Source organism: Malus sylvestris, chromosome 2 (genome assembly GCF_916048215.2).
Source record: "Malus sylvestris chromosome 2, drMalSylv7.2, whole genome shotgun sequence".
Classification (NCBI taxonomy): domain Eukaryota; kingdom Viridiplantae; phylum Streptophyta; class Magnoliopsida; order Rosales; family Rosaceae; genus Malus; species Malus sylvestris.
The window spans coordinates 37584396-37602936 of NC_062261.1; the positions used below are offsets into that span (position 1 = coordinate 37584396).

The window sequence follows — 18541 nt, forward strand, 5'->3', positions numbered from 1 at the left end:
ACCGCAGTTAGGGTGATACCTCCCCTTCCCATACCCTTCCCATGCTTTCTTATTTTGTGCGATCACGGTTAAATTACATTAATATTTTATATTAATTTTTGGCCTAATCGGATAAATGGTCATTCGGAAGATAGTTCCTGTGGTAAAAAAATTCGGATTTAAACCCATGCTTTTCCGTTCCGTTCCGTTAACCCTTTTTCTCACTCTCTCTCTCTCTTCCCTCCCCCAATGGATGCTACTCCATCTCCGTCGTCTACCTCCATCGGAATCGCTCTCAGACCTCCCGAATAAAAGAAATTCAGTCAGATACCTTAATCAAAGTGGCTTTCCTGCTTGATGCATTATCAACTGTAACCCTAAAATTCCCATATCAGCAAGAAAACATATCAGAAAACAGTAAAAAAATGGAGAATTTCAGCTCAAGAAAAATTGATATTTCAAGAAAACAAGCAAAAGCCAATTTTTTACAACAAACAATTCGACCCCGAAAAATCCCAGAAACGAATGGGGGAGTGAATTTACATCGGGGGGTTGATTCTCATGGCAAGCTTCTCGAACTCGTCGTCGACGGCGAGAGAAGGGGACCAACAATCCATTGGGGAGAAGGAACCAACGCCCCGAACCCGTCACACCAGACCTGATAATACAAGCTGACTCGGCGCGGCAAAGGAGCCGCCAGATTCAAACAAGGCCTCGGCTTCTCTTCCGCAAACTTGGATTCCAAAAATGCCTCTGAGCGCGGCTCACCGCTGCTGTATTCCACCTCGTCTTCCTTACTCAGTAAGTTTGTTAAGGCGTCCAGATTGAATCCATACAGAACAAGCTCAAGAGGAAGAAGGCCGAATGAGCGGAGGAAAGAGAGAATAGGCAACCGGCTGGGGTTTCGGAGAGAGAGAATAGGCATTCGAGGAAGCGGAGCAGGAGCAGAGAGAGGCATTCGAGGCGGAGAAGTAGGAGCAGAGAGAGGTATAGAGAAAGAGATAGGGATAGGGATAGGGATAGGGATAGGAGGAGGAGCAGGTCTGAGAGCGATTCCGATGGAGGTAGTCAACGGAGATGGAGTAGCATCCATTGGGGGAGGGAAGAGAGAGAGAGTGAGATGAGGGGTTAACGGAACGTAACGGAAGGGCATAAATCCTAACACACTTAGACCTTAGGGTTTAAATTCAAATTTTTTTACTACAGAACTATCTTCCGAATACCTTATGACCACGGATACCATTTATCCGATAAGGTCTTAATTTTTTTATAAAAATAATAAGACAAAAGAGTATGAGGAGAATACAGAGAGGGGAGGGCAGACAATCATCTCCGTACTAGGGACGATGGCACCACTCCTACTGCAAGTCTGCCAACAATTCGACGGAATCAGCTGCAACACACCAAACCCGTGCAAGAGAAGACGGAAGGCCCAGTGAACTAATTCTTGGTTTCACGTGGCAAGATGGTCCCCTTGAAGATTAGATTGCCTCTACTTCACTTGTGGTTTTGTTTGTCCCCACGACCACGAGACTACTGATTTATCGAGCTACCACATGATACATTTATTTTCAGCAGGCGTACAACCACAACCCACACGATACGATCGATCTTTAGACAAGGTACACACGTATGTAGTGGGCCAAAACTCATCCCTTCATTTGTTTAGGCCTTTTCATGGAAGATTGAACCACGTAAATGGTCTACTCGCGCCCCCTTCCCCCAAACAAACTTCTTTTTCTTAAAATACAAGCGACATCACTACTTTAATATACACTAGAAAATAAGCCCGCGCGTTGCAGCGGGAACCACTGTTTCAGGCGTAACTACATGAATAAGACACATTTAACTTGAATAAATTCAACACAATCATGAATGAACAGAGGGGCACATGAGTGAATGAGGTCGATAAGATAAGCAGCTTGACTTTTATATACATTCAACTAAGCTAACATGTAAAGACATTGCACAATTAGTAGGAAGAAACTGAGTTAAGACTTGCTAATCTATCACCTTGTCTTATAGAAACCCACTTAATACTCTCATAACCAGTTTGCTTGTACACTGTAAAGTCCATCAGTTGTTCGTATAAAGAGGTATGTAGAGGAGAAATACAATAACTATTGATGCCACTTTAGTGGGAAAAAGAAAAGCATGATGCAAAAACATATTATGCTTCCAATGATTCATCCTCGAAGACAAAAATATGAACAAAGAGAAAGAAAAGCTAATAATAATGAGAGACGTAACAGTAACACCAATAATAGCAGTAATACTTTGTAGTATAGAACTATGCTTTTTTCTTAATTATTAATGTTGGATTGCTTTCTTTTCTCATGGAAAAGTCAGGATTATGGAACTTACTTTCATTTTGTTGAAGTTCATTCTCTGGACAAACTCTTGATACAACATTTCATTTTCTTTCTTTGAGATTTCACAATGAACTTCATCCAAATCTCCGGTGGTACCGTCCCAACCCTCTGGCATAACCTTGAAATCAGGTTTGTAGGGAAGGGATACCACGTGGAATTCGCGGTCATGAGAATTAAAAAATCTGAAAAGAGGAAAGGAGTTATGCACTATGAGAAATAAAATCTGGCTATTAGATCAGCCAAGCACCACTAAGCTTATAAATTTGCGACTACAATTAACGCAGCAGGAAACCTTTACCATCAGTATGAAGTATGCACAGAATAATTGATATCATTACAAAATTATTAGAACTACATGACCCATTGTATATAATAGAAGTAATGCTTGTGAATTGATATCTTACTCTGGGCAGGTGTCAAGCAGGAGCTCAACAGAATCATCTAAAGGACGACCAAGCTTTTTCTCCTCTTCCTCCTCAAGCTCTTTGAGCCAAAGAATAGCATGCACTCTCTGCCTCATAATCCTATAATCCTTAGCCAGCCTCTCAACAGTATAAACCTCAGGGTTTTCCTTGTGCTTCTTATACATCTCAGCCTTCTCTGAGTCCTTGAGATAAGACCCTCTCGCACCAGGCTCACTTCCAATTCCCTTATCCTATCCTCAATTTCTTGCAAACCAGATACCACTGATGATTGAGATAAAGAAACATAGATTATGAGATTAAAACAAAACTAACCAAAAAGGATACAGAGCCGGCAACTTAAAATGTAACTATTTACTGTGTTATGAAATACGAATTTAAAATGTAACTATTTACTGTGTTATCATATCAAGCAACCAAGTTATGAAATATGAATTTAAAATGTACTATTTACTGTGTCTGTAATGAATCTGTGAAATCAATTAGTTAAACCCTAAAAAGCATCATTGCAAATAGCATAAGAAAATTGATATTAACCCTAAAGAAATTGGGAGAGAAGAATATGAAAAGGGAATACCTTTCGGCCCTTTGAGTTATTGGAAAAAAACCCAACAGAGCAAAAGCCTCCAACTCCAAAGACTGTTGTGGGATTTTGAAGAGAGCAAGAGAGAAAATATCAGAAGAAATAAAGTAAGAGAGGGGGAACCAAAAGGGGGACGAAGAAGAAGAAGCAGCAAAAGCGAAGCAGAGGAAGAGGAAATAAGGGGAAAAAAGTACAACTGAAATTAAGTACGCAACCATATACTTATAATAACAACTAATCAAATAGAACTAAAAAAATATGGAGGAATCATATCAATCACACTTACCAAGTATTAAAAGATATGTTCTCATGCTAAGCCCGAGCCAGCAAGCCCTCGGCAGCCATCCGAGATGACTTTTTCAACGCCAAAACCTTCCCTCTCCTCGTCAATTCCTTCTGAGCAGCCTCTGCATTTCATTAAAGAAACCAACTTTGATAAGGATTAAAAAAAAAAAAAAATATATATATATATATACACACACATAACCGATTCAAATTAGCATAAACAAAAATGGGAAGAAAGGGGTTCTGACCAATGTCCCAATTGCTATCAATGAGAGCAGCCTTAACTTCTTTGGTCGGCGCACTGGTTCTCTACATTAATATGATTCGTCACATGAAAATGAGAAGAAAACTGGAACTTTACAAACAAAAATTAAAAGAGCCATGTTCAAAGGAGATTTCTAATTATCTCGTGGAAAGGAGGTCACCCAACATGACCAAAAGCAATATTTCTTTTACTACAGCTATTAAACATCAATTTCCATCTGATAACAAAGCTTAAATTACATGGATAATATTTATGGTTATAAACTGAAAACACAACCTTTCGTGATCCATTCATTGATAATGCACCATTTTTAAGAAAGTTGAACCCAGAAATAGCTAAAAAATTATTCCAATTTCCCGGACACCTAAATGATTAGCTATAGTTCGAATTAAAAGTTAAACGAACAGACCTTGTGAACATCATCAGCACTTTGGGAGGTTTCCCAATCCTTTAGATGATAGTAGCGTGTGAATTTGAATCAATATGAACCAAGAAGAATGGCACGTCTGAATCAGACAAATTAGGTTAGAAGAAACATTCAAAATTTACATCCGAGCATATGTAACATAAGGAGAAGTTTCTGCAGACAGTTGACAAAATAGAAAATGAAACATATATATACCTGCTGTTAGGCTTGAGTTACACCACTCGTTAAATGCTGCTGAAACAGATTCTGCCATGTCAGGTTCGTAATCTCATATTTTAAACGCTTGTTCTCTGTGTCATGACAGTGGCACCCAAAGGCTACAACGTACGTAACCTGTTCCAAATATAACTTATGTTTTCGCGGTTTCTAATGAAATCAAATCAAAATTAATTTCTTTGTTTGATTTGCAGGGAAGGTCACCTGCCTTGCTGGCAAGTAGTTGATCTTCCTGATCTTGATCTTCTCCCTCATCATTTTCTCCAATTCTTCCTACCCACTTCATAAACAATAATTCATGTAAAATAAAATAAACAAACCAAGCAAACAATTAGCATTTAAACAAAAATATTTGCAAAGTTGGAGGGAAAGAAGCATACCAGAAGATGAAGAGGAAGAAGAAGAGCATGTTACAGAAACCTTTCTCATTTTTCAGAAACCCAACTCTGGGTCGACTTGAGCTTCTCCGCCGCCATTCTCACCGGCTCTGATTTACATGTCGTCAGTATGAGCAGCCAAGCAGACCCGTCGAAATCTCCATCTTTATCTTCGATCCTAACCGATTTCGACATTCTCTCTCGAATTTCGCTTTCCCATTCCCTGAAACAAATTCTGATCATAATTCATTCCTTAAGTAGAACTAATAGATTTAAACGAAGAAGAAAAATAAAATAAAACATAAAAAAGAAGCTGGGTTTTTACCTCTAAACGATCTCCCAGCAACAAAAGGCTTCAATCACTACCTTTGTCCTCAATCTCAGGCCTTCCTGCCTCAGGAGTGCAGGTAGTGAGAGTGATGCAACCATGCAATCTCCTCTCTCTCTCTTGAATCGTACACCCCTATGACTCTGTCTACCTGCAAGCCATATGCCTTCCCCTCACCAAATCCCTATCGCTATCACCCTTCCTTCCTCCCCCTCTCTCTCCTCCTCCTCTCTGCAAGCCGCATGCCTTCCCCTAACCAAATCCCTATCTCTATCCCTCCCGCTCTCTCTCCTGATGGCATGCTCTCACCGAGTCCCTCTGCAGCTCATAGAAAGAAAGGAAATGAAAGTCTCCCTAACCCACCCAATCCGTTCGAAACCCTATAGACTAAAACAACCATCGCACCCCTACCTTTCCTTGATTATCAACACGCGGCATCAACAATTAATGAAATAAGTTTAACCATATATTCAAACAACAAAGAAATAAAATTGCAGAAAAATCGAAGGTTTAGATGAGAGAAGAATTAAAAGCATCTATTCAATTCAGGTGCTTGAAATTCATATGTTTACAATTCATCTACTGAATGGAGCATGTAGAAATTGACTAAATTCATACATATGTTTAGGATTCATCCTCCTTCCTCATAAAAATTGCTTCGAACTGCAATTTTCAATACAATTTGAGCCAAAATTTAATTTAGTATCTGTCATCATCAAAATCTTCTTCCGAGTCAAAACTCCTGATTGGGGGAGTTCAATAAGCAACAAATAATTACCTAAAGGTTTCATCCACCAACAACAATCCCTTCCTCAACAGCCAATTGAAAAAAAATAAATAAAAAGTTTAAACTTTGATGGTGCTTTCTGTGGCAAAGATAAGATGAAAGAAAACTTAACATGTGTACCTGTTCAGGTAGAGTGAACAAAGGTTTTATACAAAACAGAAAAATTAGCAATTTGTAAATTTATTTTGTCATGCCATAAAGTTTTTAAGAATCGAGTAACATATATTTTTCGACATACTGGTTCTTTGCGTGAATAAACTGAACGTGTAACCCCGCCTTCTTCTGTGGAATGTTTCTCTAACTGCAATAGCAGACAAACTGATGATGATAGGGACTACTAAATTCCTGAAAAAAAACATGAAATTTTGAAGCTTTACAAAGTGTAACAATAAAACTACACCCCGTGGAGAAACCACATAATTCACTAACCTTGATAAAGTCAGAAGTATCCGCATCCTGCCTGTCTGAATTCCTGAAAAAGGCATGAAATTTTGAAGCATTACAAAGTGTGCTTTTAAAAACTTGGACACAGGGCCTTCTTCTTCTTCCGGAAATTATCAAAACTAATGAAATTGTGGAATTCCAATCGTTAAAATGACATACCAGACTGAAGAAATATTGTTGTATGCCTCTCACTTCTTCAATGGCGTTGTAGCTCCTTATACCAAGAACTGCAACAATTCAATCAAAAGTGAGACCAAGTTTATGCAAAGTAAATACATACACAATAACATTATATTTGACAATATAAGACATTGAATTCCCCCCCATTCAGAAGCTGCATATAAAAGGTATCTTCTTTAATTCCTCTGGAAGACAACCATTAATAAGACCAATTGTCTTTATGGCCATTTTGTGTCAAATTATCAATTCAAACAGAGCATTTCCTGCATATCAAAGTGTTCTATTAACTTCTATCTTATTGAATTCCAGCACACTAATCTTATGTTGTTTGCTGAAATCTAATCAAAATGCTTAATTGCAATAGTCTAATCATATCAAAGTCGACGAATTCAGAATATTAACCATCACAGCTGATGGCATTAGAAAAAATTGTTGAGCAAGAAAAATAAACACACCCAAGAATCAAACAGTAAAATTCAAGGAGAAAAAAAGCTCAAAGCTGCAATCTTTAATAATAATATCTAACTGAAATGCTCTATAAACTTCAGCAGTTAGAAGATCACACCAGCAAATGCATCAAAAGAACAAAAAACTATATGAAAATTACAGAACCTAGATGAAAGGAAAACAAAAAAGCATCAATAAAATGAGAAAGAGAAGAACTCACCTAAGAATTAGAGTCCCAGGAAAGCTGCAGGTTGATTTGATATGCCAAACTGCATTGCTTTTATATATAAATGTTTGAAACAATCTTTCAAATTTCTAAAAAATAATAATACTTTGAAATAATGAACAGAATCTCCCTTTTGGTCCAAAAGAGAGAAACAAATAATAAAAGAACAGAACCCAGAACCCTTTAAAGCCAATTATATGTGGGGGTGGGGTTGTGGGATCACAAAAAGTCCAAATTTTTTTTGCACCGCCCATGAAAATTAAACATTGACATTGATTCACAGAGAAGAATATGGACAATGACAAAGATGGGATGCCGGGGGGGGGGGGGGGGATGAGAATTGAGGGAATAGACACAGACCAAAATTATAAACTTAAAAAAAAATCATACAAAGTTATTGTTTAACAACTAATGGCATATATATATCAAGGACACAAATAGTTGCAAAGGCGTGGATTATACCTTTTCATCTTGGATTTGAGAACTTCGTGGCCTCCGCCTTATTTTTGAACACCAGATTTGAGCTCTGTGTGCTCAAATTAAATGAGTTCATCAAGGCATGGGCTTCAGATCTCACGAACTCTCTGCAAGCATGGGCTTTCTCCTCAATTTCTGTCATATTCTCTCTGCGCTTTATCCCTCCTCCCTCACTCAATCAGGTCAGAGAGCAGACAAATCTGATGTGGACTTCAATGTATACGAATCCATGGTTGAACTCATTTCCTGACACACTGAGTGAAAGAAATGAATCATCAAATTAAGATCCACATAATTAGTTGCATTTGTCACTCTTAGATATCTACAAATTAAGATCCACATAAGTAGTTGCATTTGACACCAAAATACCAATCATTCCAAAACACCATTGAAGCACTGAAAAATCACAAATTTCACCAAATTCAAAAGCACCCAACACCCACCAATAAAATTTGGAAAAAGTCCGATTAAAAGGATGAGATTGCTTGAAACAAAACCCCCAAAATCACAAAAATGAAATTTTAACAGAAAACCCATTTCTAAGCCCAAACTTGCACTTCTAACACATAATTTTCAAACCACAAAATTACCCACCCTAAAAAGTGAACCTGTTCGTAATGGTAGAGAAGGGTTGAGCAGTGAAACCCATATGATCAAACTCACCGAATACTGGAAAAAAAAATTACAAATTAATAATTACCTCAACAGCTAATGGAGCCAAAGCCAAACCCCAAGCTTCGAATGGTAGAAATGATAACAGAAACATGAATGGTCCTTCTTCCTTCCCCACTACTGCTGCCACTTTCTCTCTCTAAATGAGTTACCATTACACCAAACCATTAGCATGCAAGTATTTAACTATAATGTTTAGTGCTTTGCAATTGAGTCATGATACTGAATCAAAAGAATAAAAAATCATATATTCTTGAACATTTTATCATGAGATCATACCACCACAATGCTCAAAATCCTAAATTAGTATACATTTGCATACGCAAAATATATGCTCGTCAATTCAGACCAACCCTCATACATTTGCAGCTCAAAGCACAGGAAAAAAATGCTAGGCATGTTCCCCTAAAAGTGAATTTATCAGTCTTTGAGATGGGCAATAAAAACCCATCAACATTGTGCATTCAAGAATCATTTTTCTTTAAAAAAAATAAAAAAATAAAAAAAATATTAAAAAAATCAGCTTTTTCGATAATGAATCCAATTAAACAGTTCAGAAGTCAACAGAGCAAAAAACAAAAATGAAGTCACTTTTTATATACATTTTAAATCAATTAGATCAATCAGATAACAGAGAGAAGATGGAATTCCACAAAAACTGTAACAAAAGTCAGCTCATTTAGGTACAATTACTACAAAGATTGAAGTCGAAAACATAAAAGGAAGTAAATTTAAATCATTTTTCCAACACTTTCCCAGCAACCAAGCAGAGAATTAAGAAAATGAAAGCAAATGAACTGATTGGCGCAATCAATTTAACCAAAGAAATCCGATTTTACTACGACGGGGGTAAATATGAAGAAAAGGCTGAGAAATTACTTACAGAGAGAGCTTCGACGACTTGGTCCAGAAAGCCAGAGAGGAGATCCTTTCTTATGAGAGAATCAAATCAGCGTTATGAACCTCACGAAATTCGCATTATAGAAACCCATCTGAAACATTGAGAAGAATCATTAGTTTCTCTCGTTCTAAATTGAGAATATGTTCAAGAACGGACCAACTGCATACCGCATAATAAAACCTAAAACTAAAGCCAACCTAGTTCAGCAAATGAACATACTATTAGCTAAAGGGATACAAATTTTGTGATCGAATCAAATGACACATATCTACATGCAAATTGCAATTATATGAGAAATTGGTATCTCTATAACAATGTAATATTTGAACTCCAATTATCGAAATCCAATTACCAAATACACTAATATCCGTACACAAATATAATAACCCAATAATTTAGCAAGAATCAAAAGGAAATAATATGAACAGAGAGATATGTATAATGACCTGGAGGTATACCTTACAGACAGAGTCATTCTTTCGCTTCTTCCCTCTTGACGCTGCACATAATTTCATACCAACAGTAAGAACAAAGCAGATTATATACACTTTCAAATTGCAAGAGAAGTTAATAAAACAGGATATATTTTCAGTACCTAACCTCTTGGCATCCTAATTCAAGAACCGTATTCAAGTTATGATCGTAAATGAAGAATGCATGTTGGTAAATTAGTTAACTACGTTGTTACTTTTTCAGTATCCCATATCCATTATATTTACCCCTATGAAGGGTATGACCGTTAAACCTCAAAGCTCGCCCAAAAATAGGATGGTTCATGTCACATGCCAGAATTACACACCCTACATCTAACATTCAAGAATAAATCCAAATTTCATGATTGGGCAACAACAAAAGAAATGTTAAAAGATGATAAACCCAACCATGATAACTTCTTAGTTTAGTATGTGTTGTGCGTATTAGCTTTGCATTCTTGTCTGTTCCCTGTTTCTGGTTGAGGTACTCGTGCTTCTTCTTAGTCTCGTCAGTGTTTTTCATCAGACGATCCAACCCTACCCACTCATCCCAACTGTTGAGAGAAAAAAAAGAGAGAGAAGGTCAATAAGATAAATGAAATCAAAAGTCTCAAGAGATATTAACCACTGAAAGCTTAAGCATTATCCTTCATCTCCGATAAACCTCCGTCATCAGAATCAATTACAATATAATGGTCTCATAATAACATCTGCTGCGGTCTAATAAACTAAGGTGAAAGGACAACTTAAACTGAAGCGAGATGGCAAATGATAACCGAAAAATAAAAAAACATACAAACTGAAGTAGGGCATGGCACACCAATTAAATGAGAAATGTAAAACATTTTGAATAAAAGAAATAGAAGAACGATCACAGTAAGAGCACCAAGAGGACATTTTAGAGACGAAATGAGCTCAAAAGTTCAGAACACGCAGGTCAAATACTTTAGTAAAATGCAATTATTTACCAATCTCACTACCACAAAGGAACATACAACACAATCTGAGAAATAGGAACTTTTGGATTGAATCCAAAATCACCTGGTCAATGAATTTAATACGCTTAGTGATTAGGTTGTTGAAAGATAATTGAAATTATAAAGAAACGAAAAATAGGGTAAAATTATACACATGGAAAGACAGTGAACCCCAAACCCTTATTTTCAAACTCAATATATTAGCCGTTTTTATCATGCGAACACATGAAAAGCCAAAGTTGCTGATAATGTTTACAACAACGAACACATCACAACTTGGTGTTCTCACGCAAAACACATGCAAAACTCAATACATTTGGTTGTTTTTATTAAAGAACCAGGCTCAACTTAAGACATAACGATTGCACATTCCACCATAACAACCGCAAATAAATATACCTCAAAAGCCAAAGGGCTAAGTGCTCTGTCCAACGATCCAAGTTCCTGAAAATCGCAAACACAGCAAAGCCATTAACACTAACTCACAGAACAGCAACAAAAATAACAGCTAAGAAACAACAATGAAAATCTATTTGCGCCAATCAAACACCGCTGGAACAGGGATCATAGCAAAGGCACAACAATTAAACGATTAAAAACCACTAACTCAACCATTTTCTCGTGCAAACAAAATTGTCATCTGCATCCACTTTAAAACCATGCTTGTTCAACGATATAATCATACCAAACAGAAAGACTCAATCCATTGTTAACATCACCAACCATAATTCCCCACCAAAAAGAACACAGCTCCATACATTTGTCAGGAAATGATCACAGTCGCTGCAAACCACAGATTACGCAACCGTAACACAACCAGATGAAACCTCAATCAAATTCCGGGCAGCCCTACCTATTGCTTTGCTCATCCTACCCCTCCCTCTCTCCTCCAATTTTTCCTTCCAGGAGTCCTGCTCTCTCTTTTCTCTGGTCGCACGACCCCTCTCTCTTCTCTATGCCATCGGACAACTCCTCTCTCTCTTCTCTCCCTCATCACACGACACCTACCATCTCTTCTCGCTGGCATCGTTGCAGGCTAGGCCTGCCCGTGTCGCCATCCCTCCGAAAAACCCAACCACAAACAAAACCCACCAACCCAGTCACAGCCCAAACCCACAAAAAGCTCATACAACTAAATCTGAAAAGAAAAAAGCCCAGCCGAAATCCTTAGTGAATGGCAAGTCCGTAAATAGATTGAAATTGGGGTCCAAAAACTATTCATTTGTACAGTGCAATTTCAAAGCCTTCTTTAGACTAAAGTAATTAGGAGGAGGGGAGGATTTGAATGTTAGACGCATTGAGTTGAAGAAAGAAATACCCTAACCACCAAAGTAAACTAGTACTTGCGAGCTCTACCCAAACTTTAGCCGTAACAAGTATGCAAAGGAACGACCACAAGCCTAGCTCCATGCCTAGATGATCCTGGCCTCCTGAGCCTTGAACTGATTCTGAATTTCTGATTAGCGCTTGGTTTAGGAGTGTGATCAATGATCGATCATGCCCTTGTCCACTTGCAATTTTTTTTCAATTTATTTCAATAGCTCGTGGATTTAGTGGATAGATCATAGGTGGTGACTGGTTTCCTTGTGAAATTTAATTACTTTTTGGATTCTAGCGTGCTCGCACGCATTCACACACAGGTATCAAAATTCATTCCAATTTTCAAAATAATGTCTCAAAATTCTAATACCAATATACACCCAGTATTACATATTACAAGACATTAAACCAAAAGAACAAATGAATAATCTCTCAACTCACAAACAAATTTAGGCAAAATGGTGTGGGGGCTATAGCTAGCCTAGAATATTAACAATCTTGTGTAAAAAAACAAATTTAAATTCAAATGGACATACATGTCACATATACATATGTGCTTAATTTAATTGGGAAAATCGAGCGGTTGAGTTTTCTTGGATACTACTTTTGCTGTTAGGGGAGTGCATCATCATCGTGTTCATGTCCGTTGAGTTTGTTGAAGGAGAGAGCTCGCCGCCGGCGGGTAAGTCAGAAAGAGCAGCAAGCATCCGGCGAATACTAACAGAGCGAGCTGGTTTGAAGCTGTGGGACCTCTTGGTAGTTTTGGAGAAGATATTGGATGAGTTGGAAAGGATGAGATATACCAAGGCCTGAACAAGGATGAACATGCCTACCTTCACCAGCACATCTGCGAAGCTGCTTTCCATCATCATCAGCATCATAATTTCCCAAAATTAAATCAGACAACTTTAATTGGGTGGAAGTGGACGAGTGAATGAATGAATGAATTGGAAGCAAAACTATATATCCAAACAAGTATTCATAAATATATATATATAGAGATGGGATTATGGAGCGGGAGGGAAGGAGGTAGGGAGGGGAGGGGAAATGGAGCATGGAAAACATGGCATGGGATGTTGGAAGGCAAGCAAGCCAACCTTTTTGACTTGCCGTCACAATCTAGAACTTGTGCTTACGTGCTTATTATGTTGACCATTTATTGAAAGTTGAAAAGTAAACCAGTAGCTGAGCTGTAAATATATGAATAAATGTGAGTTTGCAAGGAAAGGGAAGGGAAGGAGGCAACTAGTTTGAATTCGTTCTAGTGATTCCTTCCACGGCTCTACCATAAAATTAGCCACAACTTGAACTTGAACTTGGTCCTTAGCAAAACCAATTTCTCTCTCTCTTTCACGCCTTGACATGAAACCTAATTGACTTGACCATTCCTTTTTAACGGTTTTTCTCCATTCATATCACATTTCTAAAGGAAAAATTGGAAATCGTCAAATCCAAATATCATATCCATTCAACTTTTCAATCATCCGCTTATATACATTCACCTTTTCAATCATCCTCTTAACCAAAAAACATACTAGCACATTTAATTCTAAGAGGCTTAGGCTCGAAAAAACTAAAGAATTAAGGAAAAAAGAAGAAAAAAAAAAAGGCAGGCGGCCACAATGCACAATGTAAAGCCGTGGATTGTTAAAACAGAAGTTGCATTCCTGGGTGGATAAGCTGCTTCACATCCACAACACATCACCACAGGCACCTCACAAACTCCACTGCTTCAAAACAACTTTGATTTCATGCATCACCAAACCAAAGAGGCGGACAATCCTTCCATTTATTAACTGAAAATTGAACCCCCAGCTCTGAAAGGGGGAGATGGGGACAGTTGACCTACACCAAGGAACAATCCTCTGCAGATTTACACTTGAGTTTTATCAAGACAATCAACATTCCTCAAACACTTCTGCTATAAATTCCCTGCATTCACATATTCAAATAGATACATTAGTTAAATCTACAAACTACAACACTTGCTCTTTTATCTTTTCAAAATTGATAAAATGTACCTCAGGTGACATAAAAAGTAAACCCCACTCGGGCCATCACTATTTAAGCATAGAAAGCTAGGCTGGATATGTTCCGAAAGATTCCCCATGCAGACAATTTCAATGTCTTGTTTTTTACTGGAGTAAAACTACTAGAATAACAAAGCAAAATAAAGAAAACAAGATTTCACCCCAACTTCAGGCTGCACTTGCCAGAACCTTGAAGGTGATACACGAGGCAACTTATGTTACCTTGAACAGAAAAAGAAATCTGAAAAAAAGCATTCCTGGTCATTGTAAAGAGGTCCTTTTTTTTCAAAAGAGAAAGGCCCAAAATATTACGAAATGCAATGCATCAAATTCCAAAGCTTCCATGGTTTTCTAGTAGAGTTATTTCTTCAACTCTACAGATATAATTTCCCCCTACAACTTCTCAATGTGGAGGCCTGAATCTTCTTCCCATGTTAAATCAGTACATTAGTATATGTTCCTAGTATGCTTATCCGATGATAAGAATTTTTACCATGTAATGTCCCTAAGCCTAAGGTTCAACTTTTGAAACTCAATAATATATTTCTTTTACAAGTTTTTTTTTTCTTTTTGACCAATTGTCATTTCTTAATGATGTAGATTTCCTTGCAAGTCTCTAGGACAGACCCTGTAAAGGCATCCCAAAGGAAAAAGAAAGTAAACAGACTAGACTATTGACCACTGATCATACGTTTCAGCCATGATAAATTAGGCATGATAGTACTAACAAAGCTAAAAAATGGAGCATCTAGGAAACAGCTTGAAGAAGAATAACACTAAAGCCACCCACACAAAACAGTCAAAATGAGCTCAACTGGCAGTTGCAGAGACTTGACTTCACTGGGAGCATAATCTGGTATGATCTAAAATGGAACCCAGGAAAATGTTGTCCATACCCATACATAATATTGTTTACTATTGTATTCTAACCCTACAACTCAGTAATCCTGCATAAAAATCAACTCTTTTCTAGTTTTAATCATAGCTTTATAATTTATATACACCAATACACCAGTAAATGTTAATTACTTAAAGGCCAATGCTTTTTGCTTCTCTATATCCAAGAATCTCAACGTTGTATAGTAAATCATGGAGGAAACTGTTGGAAACTATCTAAAACCTGAATAATGTTTTCATTGATATGAATATGATGAGTCTTTGGTAGCCAACGAACTAGCAACACTCACTAAATTTTATTCCTTTAAAAGTATTGTAAAATTTTAGATGCAATGTAGTGAATGGGTGTATGTATCTCGAATTGTCCATGTTAAGACTGTTGAGAATGCATGGTAATAAGAGGTTGGGCTACTCCTCATATTGGCAATTGGTTTTATGGTGGGACCTCAACTTTCTTCAAAGACTTGTCTGAAACGGTGGCTTTGTTTTTTGGAACTGCTAATTACGACTAGAAGATATGATCATGTTTGCTGAAAGCTATAAGACCGTTGATTTGTTTGATTAGTGAAGTACAGAGCAGAAAACAATCAAAGAAACTCAGTAAGCTGAAAGACGAAGCTGGGTGTTAAGAGAGATGCAAGCAAAAGGCAATGCAATTCATAACTTAATACAATACAACACACATACAGCAGAGAGCAGACAACAACAATATAAGATTTGATTAACGACAAAGAGAATGAAAAGGAAAACAAACCAACCGTTGAAGGAAGAATCGGCATTGGCATTGGCATTGGCATTGAAATTGGGGGCTGCGGCAGGACCCAAATGTGCTTGGTTGGCCATGTGTCTTCCACCGGCCGAAATGTAGTTGGGACGGAGACTGGTTCCATAGGAGGAGGACCCATATTCCGTAAACCAATCGTTGAGGTCCTCGTCGTCGTCATTGTCGAAGTTGAAGCGCAAGGGGGTATGGTGGCCAAGCTGAAGCTGGTGGTGCTGAGTTTCGGTGGGGAGCTGGAAGCGGCAGAGGGGGCAAGAGCTGTGGGAAGAGAGCCATGGGAGAATGCAGTGGGGGTGGTACAGGTGGTTGCAAGGAAGCTGCTTGGCGTCGACGGAGTGGAGAAATTGCTCCTTGCAGACGGCGCAGAGGAGAAGAGGGTCACGATCGAGCATGGAGGAGGTGATCTTGAGGGTGGGGATGGAGTCGACGGAGGCCTTGGAGGCAGGGAGGGAGGAAGGGGGAACGGAGGAGGAAGAGGCGGTGGCAGAAGGGAGGAGGTCGTCGTGGTTGATGGGGTGGGTGGAGAGGTGGTGGATGAGTCGATGTAGGAATGGGCTGTTGAGGAGGTAGTTATCGCTGTGGGGATGTGGCTGGTGTGGTGGCGGTTGGAGGATGAGGGAGTCGTGCTGAAGAGAATCAGAATCCATGAGCTCCAAGAGGTCGCTGAAGCAGTGAGGGCAGAGAAGAGTGTCCCTCTCCCTCTCCCTCTCCCTCTCCCGGGAAAAAGAAGTGGGCAAAGGCAGGAGGCTCACGCTCATGTCGCACTCGTGGCACCAGAACGTCTGATGATGGTGATCATCCATAATCTGATATTCACCAATTTTTGGTAATTTTTTCTGGCAATTTTTGGAAAATGCAGGGGAAGGAAGAGGAGGGAGGAGGAGGCGGCCAGGGACGTCCCACTCACCACCAGGCAGCAGTGCAGGGGGACTACTTCTTGGACTTTCTTTTGGACTTGGGCTTGCTGATATGAGGGCATTCTCGTCATTACGTTTTTCCTCCCACCTAACTCAAGTTCCCTCAAATCCATTGGAAGCAGAGGGGATTTTCCGGTCTTTCCCTTCTTTTCTTTTCTTTTCTTTTTTTTTTTTTTTTTTTTTTTTTTTTTTTTGGAAGATTTTCCGGTGTTTCTGAACACGAGCAAATGTGTCAAATATCAATCATGGATACTTGAAAAAAAATTATCCCCGACCAACTCCAATGGTAGCGTTAAAACTCAAAATTTTAAGTTTTAATATTACTCGTTTACTTAGTATTATGATCTATTAGTATTCATCTTCATTTGTAAGTGAGAGATCTTATGTTTGATTCTCGCTAAAGATGAAGTTGAACCACTTTATTTTGGTAAGTCCCCTGTCAGACTTAGCTCACTCCTCCACTCCCTTAGTGTATATACTATCTTTTGTTAAAAAATAAAAATAAAAAAGATTTTAAACTCACTCTAAGCTTCTCCAATCATTGGACTAAAATATATTTTGGATCAAATTTTTTTTGGGGAAAATTTGACCCGGAAAATAAGTCAATGTTAGTTATTGAGACCCAGTTGATGACATGTCGGTCACTTGCGGAAAAACCAATGACTAATTTTTTTTATCGAACGACCCTCGTGGTTGTTCGTTGGTTCAACAGACGGTCCAACTTCAATTTAAAAAAAATCAAAATAATAAATACATTTAATCCAACCGTTGAGATTGAATATGCACAAATTTTTAACAGCAAAAATTAAATTCAACGGTTAAAACAATTAAAATTTTATTTAAATTAAAATTCACCCGTGAAGTCTATAAATACCTATGTTATTGTTCAAACATCCACACAAAATCTGCTTTCATCAAACAATTCTTCCTTTTTTTTTCTTTCTATGCACCTAGGTGCATTTGTGTTTACGAATGGGTTATGTTGTGCGTTTTTCATGTTCTTTCATGTGGTGCATATGTACAAGAATAAGGTAGGGTTAGTAATTTTCATTAGAGGTGTGTTAAACCCACCCCTTTTTCTTATTTCCCCACCCCACTTAAATGTGAAAATTCTATTGACAACTATGTCTTTTCAGAGGATGACCGTAAGGACCTAAACAATAACCAATTGTATTTTGTCAAATAAGCATTATATTTTTTTTTCATTAAAAACTAAAATAGTAGAAAAAACGAAAAAAATCAGAAAACTCCCACCCCGTTCTCACTATTATAACCACAACAAGTGCACAACCACATGCCTCCCTCACGGCGGTGTCGATGATGGCTACCTTCTTTTCAACTCCTTCCTTTTCCCTGTATCTTATGAGAATGTACAATCTTAATCCAATTCCGGCAGTGAAGGAGATTGTGTACAGCGAAGGAAGATGGATAAACCCATGGAGGTGAGTAGTTTTGAGGCTATGTTGGTGCTGCGAGGGTTGGATGGGGTGGAGCCTGGGTGTTGGTGTGGCTGCCATATTGGGGATCGTGGTGCAGATGGGGTTTGGAGGTCTGTTGCTTCAATGGTTTTGGAATTGGGATGGTTAACCGATTTTTATCATTTTTTTTGTTAAAGATATATATATATATATATATATATATCCTATATATTCTAATAAATAAAATTTAAAATATTTTAGAGATATATAAAAGGTTATATTAGGAATAAGGGTGGGTGGGAAAAGAGAGTTTTTCATTTTTAACTTTTAATGATGGGTG

The 18541-nt window shown here is 38.1% G+C and overlaps 2 protein-coding genes, 2 long non-coding RNA genes and 1 pseudogene across 5 annotated transcripts; all 5 read right to left on the reverse strand.

The window, feature by feature from the left end:
- Positions 1–2186: 2186 nt before the first annotated feature.
- LOC126603749 (protein GAMETE CELL DEFECTIVE 1, mitochondrial-like) lies at positions 2187–3280 on the reverse strand. The gene is made up of 3 exons (XM_050270714.1): positions 3266–3280; positions 2756–3006; positions 2187–2533 (listed from the first exon to the last, which is right to left on the reverse strand). The coding sequence occupies exons 1-3, from the start codon at positions 3278–3280 to the stop codon at positions 2314–2316; spliced, it is 486 nt and encodes a 161-aa protein (XP_050126671.1). The 3' UTR covers positions 2187–2313.
- A 53-nt stretch (positions 3281–3333) lies between these two features.
- Positions 3334–6708, reverse strand: LOC126598487 (uncharacterized). Its single transcript, XR_007614852.1, has 11 exons — positions 6641–6708; positions 6471–6505; positions 6280–6342; positions 5252–6065; positions 4930–5149; positions 4754–4822; positions 4529–4666; positions 4316–4412; positions 3890–3950; positions 3643–3763; positions 3334–3412 (listed from the first exon to the last, which is right to left on the reverse strand). It is a non-coding gene; the product is annotated as an uncharacterized LOC126598487 (long non-coding RNA).
- Positions 6709–6837: 129 nt separating this feature from the next.
- LOC126598492 (uncharacterized) lies at positions 6838–11777 on the reverse strand. Of its 2 annotated transcripts, XR_007614859.1 has the most exons (9): positions 11692–11777; positions 11238–11282; positions 10270–10415; positions 9847–9887; positions 9371–9479; positions 8516–8626; positions 7801–8069; positions 7333–7381; positions 6838–6928 (listed from the first exon to the last, which is right to left on the reverse strand). It is a non-coding gene; the product is annotated as an uncharacterized LOC126598492 (long non-coding RNA). The 2 variants fall into 2 exon arrangements; XR_007614858.1 differs by having other exon boundaries at positions 9847–10415; positions 11692–11765.
- Positions 11778–12497: 720 nt separating this feature from the next.
- LOC126598478 (uncharacterized) lies at positions 12498–13143 on the reverse strand. Its single transcript, XM_050264842.1, has one exon. The coding sequence runs from the start codon at positions 13037–13039 to the stop codon at positions 12716–12718; it is 324 nt and encodes a 107-aa protein (XP_050120799.1). The 5' UTR covers positions 13040–13143; the 3' UTR covers positions 12498–12715.
- A 450-nt stretch (positions 13144–13593) lies between these two features.
- LOC126598460 (uncharacterized) lies at positions 13594–16883 on the reverse strand (annotated as a pseudogene).
- Positions 16884–18541: the final 1658 nt, after the last annotated feature.